The sequence below is a fragment of the Geospiza fortis genome, unplaced genomic scaffold, assembly GCF_000277835.1.
Source record: "Geospiza fortis unplaced genomic scaffold, GeoFor_1.0 scaffold98, whole genome shotgun sequence".
Classification (NCBI taxonomy): Eukaryota; Metazoa; Chordata; class Aves; order Passeriformes; family Thraupidae; genus Geospiza; species Geospiza fortis.
The window spans coordinates 13,016,373-13,025,646 of record NW_005054306.1 but is presented as its reverse complement, the minus strand read 5'-3'; the positions used below and the strand labels follow the sequence as shown (position 1 = coordinate 13,025,646).

The window sequence follows — 9,274 nt, the reverse complement described above, 5'->3', positions numbered from 1 at the left end:
TGACTAGAAAAGGATGTGCCAATGAGCTGTTCTGTCAAAAAATAAACAGTGAGATAGAACAGATACAAACTAGCTGTCATGTAGCTCAGTACATGCCATCTAGTTTGATCCAGGAGCTGTTTGGTCTATATTAGCCCTCTGACTTGGCTGTACAATGTTTTGACAGTGCCTAACTAGAAGTGTAAGGGTAGCAGGAAAGGAAATGAGTCTGGGAAGTGCTCTGATATGGCTGCACAGTCATTACACCCAACCTGGCATATAGAAATTTCAGTCACATGTAAAACATAAGTTCAGCCCTCAGCAGTACCCATATGTTATTTGAGTACACTACAGTTCTTTCCAAGGGAATTATGACATTCATCCTATTTCTCGTCTTCTAATTCAGCATATGATGCAGAAAGTTCCGGTAGTGCTTATTTGCCCTAGGTTTTCTCTTCAAATTCATGACAAAGGACACTTCAGCACTGGCTGCTTTCAGCTTTGCTTTGGGATTCTTAATATTCTCTTATGCCCATGTTGAGTGGTGGTGATCCTTTGTTCAGGTTTGTGGTTTTTTGGGGTTTTTTTTAAGATGTTATCTACCATTTTAATAATCCATTTATGTCAGAGTTCAGTTTTCCTCAGTAAATTTACAGTAAGTTTCACTGAATTCAAATGTGATAAAGAGGGTTCTGAAGTGTCTTTTTAAAGCAATGTAAATGCTGAATGTTTAATCCATTACTTATGAAGAAGGAGATTTTGATTTTGGTGAGTTTCTTTCCTTCCAGAAATACCCTGAAAAGCTGTATTTTGAAGGTTTGGCAGAGCAAGTGAATCCCCCAGTTCAGATCCAGCCCCAGTACTTGCCAATTTATTTTGGAAATGTATGCCTGCGCTTTCTGCCAGTGTTTGACATTGTAATTCATAGATTTCTGGAATTGCTTCCAGTGTCGAAATCACTAGAAACATTATTGGATCATTTGGGAGGTTTATACAAATTCCACGGTAAGTTATCCATTAATACAGTTGGATATATTCCTGTTTTGATCATTACGTCCTCTTCACCTCTTTCATTCATAATGTTCATATATTAGCACAATAGTGTCCTGTTCCTTTCCTGTTCTCTAAACCCTGTGTGCATTTACACAGAGAAGTGCATTTCTTGTTTAGTGAATTTCAGCTTACCAACAGTGAACTTGTTTTTATTCAGATATCTCTTGCTAATTCATGCTTCCTTCACACTTTTCCCTTCCATTCCCTTCCAGTAGTAAATACTTGGACCTGTGTCCTAACAAACTTTCTCTTACCAAGACTGAAACAACTGAAAAGCAGTTCCTCCCTCTATCCTTACTTAAGATTCAAATAACTTGACCTGATACTTGAGTACTTTTAGAAATGCACTTTTATATTAATTCTTTTGTAGGTGTCATTGCTATGTTATGCTCAGACAATTTACAATTGTCTTCCTTTACTGTGATTGCATACCTGGATTCTTCATACCTAATACCTTGTATATGAAGAGATGATTTAGTCAGTTTACTTACAAATATATTAATATCACCATTAAGTTGTGAACTGTTAGTTATACTGACCCTCTTTGTTTGACTTCTTTTGTTCTGCACAAACACTGACGTATGTACAATACAAAGGAAAATCAGTTTTGTAGAGTATGTTGTAATAAAGAACGTGAATCAATTCCATATGTGCTGTTTTTAAGTAAATGCAACTTAGTCTTGCAGAGCTCTTGATTTTAGTTTTGCTTGCCACAGACAGTGTGCTGGAAGTTATTTCTGGTTTTTATTGTTTTCCCTTTCTCCTTGGCAGACCGACCAGTGACCTACCTGTACAACACTCTTCACTATTATGAGGGGCATTTGAGAGAGCGCACAAACCTCAAGAGAAAACTTGTTCATGCCATAATTGGCTCTCTCAAAGATAATCGTCCACCAGGCTGGTGTCTGAGTGATACTTACCTTAAATGTGCCATGAATCCCCGAGAAGAGAATCCATGGGTTCCTGATGATGCTTACTATTGCAAGCTTATTGGAAGACTAGTAGACAATATCCTTCTAAAAGTTTGCTTTAAGTAAACTGTGACAATGTCTTACAGCTTCATTTCATCAAAGTAAGAATTTCCATTTCTTTAATATGCTGAACAGGGATGTGCTGCCCTAGTAGACATCTTAAAAAGATATGGTGAAAGTGAAGTACAGTACAGCTGTATAAATATTTCACTGTTTAATCATCACTTAGAAATGCAATTATTGATGTTTATGCTTTCTGAATTGAATTTTGATTGTCAAAAAAATAAGCTTTTTTGAAAAGTGTGAGTTTTAAAGAATTTTTCAAAAATGAGATTACTATTACTGTTTTCTAGTGACATTTATTAGTATTACTGAGAATAAAATATTGACAGCAGTACCATATTTAAGATGTGGAAATAGCTGGCAAATTAGAGAATAGGAATCCTCTGGGACTTTGGCTTCTTTCTGGAGCAGCTTTACAACAGTTGACCAATCTTCAGGATGTTACAAATTCTTTCATTCCTTCTCCTGAACTTCCCTTTCATAATTGTGTAACTTAAAATTCTATTTGGTGTCTCCAAAGAAAGCTAAAATTATATAAACCCCTGCTTTTATGCAAATGTTAACTCTGGAAACTTTTCTGTATGTATTTCAAATAAATAAGTGTTGTTTGGGAAAGTGGAATATTTTCAGAGACTAAGCAGATGCTCCTTTTGCATAAACTGTCACCCTAGAAGTCTGCTAGAAGATCTTACAGAGAGGCAAATTAATGGTTTCTGGATATGAGCATAGAAAATTCCTATTATTTATATTTTCTCCTCTTGGAAGCAGATAGTGAATGAGATGGTTGGTGTTTTTTCCACCTCTTAGTCAGGAAAGTTTATCCTTTGCATGGCTTTGTGTGTGTAATATGTTTATAGCTATGTATTCAGGCAGTCCTTCAATGATTATCAGCATCTTATATTCATATTTCTGTATGTCTTCCTTTTTAATGAAATGTGATTGTTCAACTTCTTCTCAATAATTTTCAGTTTAGTTTAGTATGTGGTATATACATCTATTTTTAATGACTGTGCTGCTTATGCTTGTTGGTGTTGGGACAGGTTTTTTTTCCTTAACCATTGCCACCTATGGCAGGCAAATCACCTGGTCCATTTCCAAATTGTGACTGGAGATTCAATGAGTTTCCTAACCCAGCTGCCCATGCTCTGCACGTTACCTGTGTTGAGCTCATGGCTCTGGCTGTTCCAGGAAAGGAGGTGGGCAATGCTCTGCTGAATGTTGTGCTGAAGAGGTATGTGGCTTTCTGAAATGGTTTTCTGCAATATATCATACATAATTAGAGATTGCTAAGGTAATCTCTGATACTAAATTTCTTATTTAAAAAAAAGTGTATATAGGTAACATTTTATATGTGAAGTATTTTTGGATGACAAACAAGGTGACAGGGATCAAGCAGAAAAATCATGTGTTAGATTCCTGTGTTGTAGTGGATTGTGTGCTTCGGGAGCAGTTGACATGGCGTGATGCACATAAAAGTTAGAGGGAAGACATCATGCAGGCAAAGATCTTATCCATTGGGTTCAGCCGGAAAGCCTGGACAAAGTCTGTTATTCTTTGAGCTGTGCTGAGAGGAGGACAGTTGATACCACGGCATCTTTGAGTGCAAAGAAAGAGACAGGAATCATTGGCAGGACTCTGAACCTTCCTGATGCTGATGTAGATCAGAGGTACTTTGAAAGAGTGGTGTGCCAAGGCTGACCTTTTGTCATGATGCATTGAATTTGACCCGTAGCTGCTTCTTGAGCAACCACTGAAAAAACTGTGGTCAGAGGCAAGACCTAGTATTCTTGTAGCCATTCAGTTGATGTCACTGAGCAATGACAAACTGGAATTGCTTGGGTAAACACTCATTTGGCTTAGTAATATATTATTGTTAGCTCTGTTTGGGGCATATGAAGGTAAGGAGTCAATAAAGGGACAAACAACCCTTAGGCACTAAAGCTTAAGGAAGGAAGTTTGAAGCCTTTGAAGGAAACCTGCTGCTAATGCAAAACACACCTGTATAAAGTTTTGCACACAACATCCCAATAGCATTTATACCATCTTTTGGCTCTGTAAATACCTGTGTATGTCTTTGTAGTTCTCTCAAATTGACAAACATTCTTGGTGTAAGTACAGCTGGTTTGTAGATGCCTGAAATTGCAGTTGTGTACTTTGGAGCTTTAGTTTTCTTTTTCTTTGTCTCTAGTCAACCCCTGGTGCCAAGAGAGAACATCACGGCTTGGATGAATGCAATTGGACTGATTATCACAGCCTTACCAGTGAGTCAATATGTTGTACTTTTAAATACAAAAATTACTCTTCCATGAAACATTTGTCATCTCTCTAGAATACATTGTAAAAACCTACAGCCAACATCTGTAGATTCCACAGCAAACTATTCAAAAGGCTGCATGCATGTTTGAGAAAAATCTACTCCTCCAGCATAGAAAAATTGACCAGGTGTTTTGTTTTTCTATTATATTTTGAGGCTGGGATGAAAAGAAGTAAATCACTCTTGTTTAACTATTTAGTTAAATGCCTCATGTGTAGTATTGAGAACTGGAGCTATGTAATAGGAAGATCTATAAAGGTTCTAATGCAAAGTTATTTTTTGATTATTGCTTGCGCTTTCACATCCTTTAGTTCTTAAGCCATGTAAATGAGATGTGGTTGAGATTGCAAAAGGAAATGTCTGCAGTACTGCAGTTTGTGTATCAGTAGAAACTTTGATCTTCTGAATAACATGACTTTTGGTACTTGACAAAGACTGCCTGAGTAATTTTGGTCTTGCCATATGTGTTGCTTATGTGTGTCACAGCTGTCCTTCCCTTGTGACCTCTTTTCCCCAATAAAATGGTTCCTTTTCCTGGAGGGAAGCCAACATGAACTTAATCCTTATTATTTTTATAATGCTACTTACTCTTCCTGTTTCATCTCTTTGCATCTTTATCTATATTCTTTGTCTTTTGTACCTTTTTTATTTCCTGTTTCCATCTTGGTTTTTTGGTCTGTTTGTGCCCACACTTAGAAGACTAGAAGATTCTCAGACCTCTTTCACTAAGGCTTTTTGCCTTGTCTTTGCTTCTTTTAGAGACCTTTAAATCAGGCAATTAAATAATTAAATCTGTGAGATACGCCTTGGTAATGCCACGCCCTTGAATGTGGCTGTACCCACTAACATAGATACTTTCTGTACTGTGCATCTTAAATTTTCATCTTCATGATTATCAACTGCCATTTTTGTACCATATATCATTTATAACAGTTTCCTATACACATATACATATAATACTTTCATATACACTTTTTAGAAATGCCATAATAGCAGAAAGAGCTAAGGAAGCATTGTCTTAGGTGATGTTCTTTTTATAAACAATTCTGAATTTTTGGGTTTGTTCTGTTGTTTTGGTTTTTTCCCCCAGGAACCATACTGGATTGTTCTCCATGACTGCATTGTGAATGTCATCAACAGTCCCAGCCTGACATCAGAGACAGAGTGGGTTGGTTACCCATTCCAGCTGTTTGACTTCACAGCGTGTCACCAGTCTTACTCTGAGATGAGTTGTAGTTACACTTTGGCTTTGGCACATGCAGTCTGGCATCATTCCAGCATTGGACAGCTTTCTCTCATTCCTAAGTAGGTGCAATGATATTTGATAATGTAATTTGTCTTTTAAATTCCACGCATAACGTGAATAACAAAGCTCCACCTATAGCACTTATACCAGTAAATAAATATACAGGGGAGCTCTAAGACTTGCCAGATGGATCACAAGGTTTTTTCCAGCTCCCTCTTCCATTGACATAACTCTGGTTGTCTGTAGGCTTTAGGGCTGTCATGTAGTGTCACTGCCTTTAAAAAGCCTTTTTAAATCTAGATTAACTTTTATGCTTTTGTTAATTTAATTTTTTCTTAAAGCATGGACTGTACAATGTTCCTAAAGCATCTGTAACTGTAATAGTAAATATTATTCTTAATTCTGGAGCTGCCCTATTTCGAATAGCTCATATTTCCAGAGGCGCAGTGCTTTTTCCCTGAAATAAAGATCTAAATCTGTGAGAGAGACTGTGATGTTTTGGCTAGAATTTGGTACAGGTGAAAGAAGTAAAGAACCCCAAATAACCAAACAGCTGATGAAGTACACATCTTGACATACTGCAGGTTCCTCACAGAAGCTTTGATACCCATTGTGAAAACAGAATTCCAGTTGCTCTACGTTTACCACCTTGTTGGCCCTTTCCTGCAAAGGTTCCAGCAGGAGAGGACACGGTGCATGATAGAGGTAAGGTCTGGCTCATGGTTTGCTTTATACTGTATGGATTATTTTACTTTTGCAATTAACTTGTGAATCAGAATGGGATAGAAACCTGTAATAAATATTTAGAATTAAATTCTATGCAGATTAAACAATAATTGCAAGGATCTGAGTTGCTGAGTTGGTATTCACCTTAGCCCATGAACTGGAATCTCGTTGGATAAAAGACCTAGTACATTTCTTTTTAAAGAAGAAATGTATTTCTGGGGGTTTATTTCTGGTGAAATAAACCCCCAGAAATATCAAGCAATAGATGCTTTCTTTGGCTCTCAAGCTATTTTCAAAATATACATCAGACTTCCTGGGAGTATGCAAGAGGTGCATTATGAGAATGGAGGAACATGAAGTGTTTCTTACATTCATTTCAGTGTGGATAAGGTTAGGGGAGGAAAAAAGAGATGGAGCTCGCTAGTAGGCAGATTAGCCGTAAAATGTCAGATATTAGAGACCCTGCTAGAAAGAGCTTAACTTCAGAATCATTTAGTGAAGCATAATGGGATGGCTTAGACCTGTCCATTCATCTGTGTAAGAAAGTAAATTCTTAGGAATCACAGCTACTTTAAAAGCAGGACATATTTATTGTATTGCTAATCTAAAGCATTTTAAAACCTGTTTTCATTTGGGTTGCTCTTTGTGTCTGTGTAAACAGATTGGAGTGGCATTTTATGAAATGCTCCTGAATGCAGATCGGTACAGCTCCCACCTGAACTACATGGATCCCATTTGTGATTTCTTGTATCATATGAAATACATGTTTACAGGTGATAGTGTGAAAGACCAAGTAAGTAAACAGTAGATATTGATACTTTAGTTATCTTTCTTCCCATATAATAATTTAATCTTCTTGTAGCAGTACCAGTACAGGTAGAAGTATAACAAATTGCTTAACAGTTGGTTAGTCTTTATATACAAAGTAGGAAGTTGGTGCGGGAAAAGTTTCAGATGGAGTAGATTAGATATCTCAGATTGCAAGATTAATTTATATGGTCTGAAATTTAAGATACAGCTTCAGGGTGCTTGAAAAACTGTTATTAGAGTTATTGGTAGAAATACAGCTATTGGATATTTCATAACTTTTATTCATTTAAATCTGTTTCTTTAAAGTTTTACTTAATTTCTGATTCAGTAGTGCAACTTGACATGTGACAAAAGGGAGACTTCATGTTCAGTGAAAAATCATTCACTCAGTTTATCTCTAGTTTGTAACTGTATGCACTTTTAAAAGTGTGAGTTGTGTGACTTGTTTTACAAAGCTTTGGTGCACAACTCTTACAGCAGGAAGGGTTTTTTTAATATTGGTTATCACAAGAGGTCCAAAAGTTAGCATTTTTAATTAAATATTTATGTAAATACCTCTATTTACTGTAATCTTTCCCATTTTCTCTTCTGCTAATGTGATGTTTGTGTACACTAGTGGCATGTAAAAATGCTCCTGTTTTTTACTGAATTGATTTTTTTCTTTTTTTAAAACAGGTTGAGAAGATAATTTGTAATTTAAGACCAGCTCTGAAACTTCGTCTGCGCTTCATAACACACATCAGCAAAATGGAGCAAGCTGCTGTTTCACAGCAGCCGCTCAGCAATGGGTCCCCAGCGCAGCAGCCCAGCCAAGTGCCCGTCAACGTGGCCTTGCCAGTAACCCAGTGAGATGAACTGCTGGGCTGACCTCCTCTTGTGTGAGGGCTCCCTCCTCTTGCTGACTGAAGGGAAGCAGCATCTCATCTGAAATCTGGGATGCTTTATGAAAGGACTGAGAACCACACACAGACTTCTGCTTTGATTTCTTTCGCATCAAGAAGCTGCCTAGCTCTGTACATGCCAGCCTTCTTAGCTATTTATGCTAGACACTAGATAAGGGATATGTTGCCTTTCTCTGAAAGCACTGACTAAAGATCCTCTGCAAGCAAATACATGGATTTATGAAGAGTTTACCATATTCTGCTCCCTATCCTGGGTTGAGTCATCTGGATTTTTCCTTTTTTCTGCCTGTGATATGAAAAGACGCTCATTGTGTATAAAACAGCCTTTTAAAATTTGGGTTCTGCCTTATTAATAATTTATATTTTTTCATCCAACAGAAGAATTTAAATCCTTTTTGTCTTTTGGGAAGACAATTTAAGCCCTTATACACAAACATTCCTGGACAGAGAGATTGCATCAATTTTATCGAGTTAATTATGACATCTTTCCAAAGACTAAGAATGAACCTTTGAAAATATTTGTAAATTTTGTGTGTACAGATTTCATTAAACACACCTCAGTGGGTTTGATGTAGTGTCAGTTACTAGACTGTTGGATTACACCCTGGAGGCTGTCTCCAATGAATCTATTGGAAGTCTGCATATTCACTTCAAGCTGTGCTGGTTCATATTTGATCTTCCTGCTGGCGAAATGGTGTAGTTTTTATTAAATCAATCACATCAATTTTAATGATCTTACTATATTTTGCATTTGTATAATATTCTGCTTTAGGGTTTATCTGTACTGGGCCCAGCAGGTTTTGATAACAGAATTGAAAGGCTCAATGTTTTGTAAATACTCATCTTTTTGGACAAATTTGTAATTAAAAAAACACCGGAGTTTAGAAGTCCATATTAGTATTGTTAAATTTATTTCTTTTCCATTCTCATTACCTTAAAAATAAGGATTGACCATAGCAAGGATACTTCCACATCCCAAGTTCTCTTATCAGCTTTGCATTAATGACATTTTTAACATGTTACAAATAGAGTCCAGATTAATAAACTCAGGTCTGACCTGATTTATATCTCTCTAAAAATTTAACAGTTATAGAAAGAAGTTGGTGACTCGGTGGGTGGAAGTTCCTTAGTCTGCTTTTTGCTGTTCTTGTACTTGGATCCTAAATTCTGCCAAGTGTAATTTGAGTAACAGAACTGTGAGTGCTCTTTA

The 9,274-nt window shown here is 36.7% G+C and overlaps 1 protein-coding gene across 1 annotated transcript in view; it reads left to right on the top strand.

Moving 5' to 3' along the window:
- Window positions 1-8,959, top strand: part of MED23 (mediator complex subunit 23) — a 35,044-nt gene extending 26,085 nt beyond the window's left edge. Inside the window, exons 21-28 of the mRNA XM_005418479.2 lie at window positions 768-984; window positions 1,804-2,040; window positions 3,132-3,297; window positions 4,255-4,327; window positions 5,471-5,685; window positions 6,211-6,331; window positions 7,014-7,145; window positions 7,838-8,959. Of these exons, the coding sequence (XP_005418536.1) occupies window positions 768-984; window positions 1,804-2,040; window positions 3,132-3,297; window positions 4,255-4,327; window positions 5,471-5,685; window positions 6,211-6,331; window positions 7,014-7,145; window positions 7,838-8,011 (1,335 nt within the window). The 3' untranslated portion in view covers window positions 8,012-8,959. The remainder of the gene's footprint in view (window positions 1-767; window positions 985-1,803; window positions 2,041-3,131; window positions 3,298-4,254; window positions 4,328-5,470; window positions 5,686-6,210; window positions 6,332-7,013; window positions 7,146-7,837) is intronic.
- Window positions 8,960-9,274: the final 315 nt, after the last annotated feature.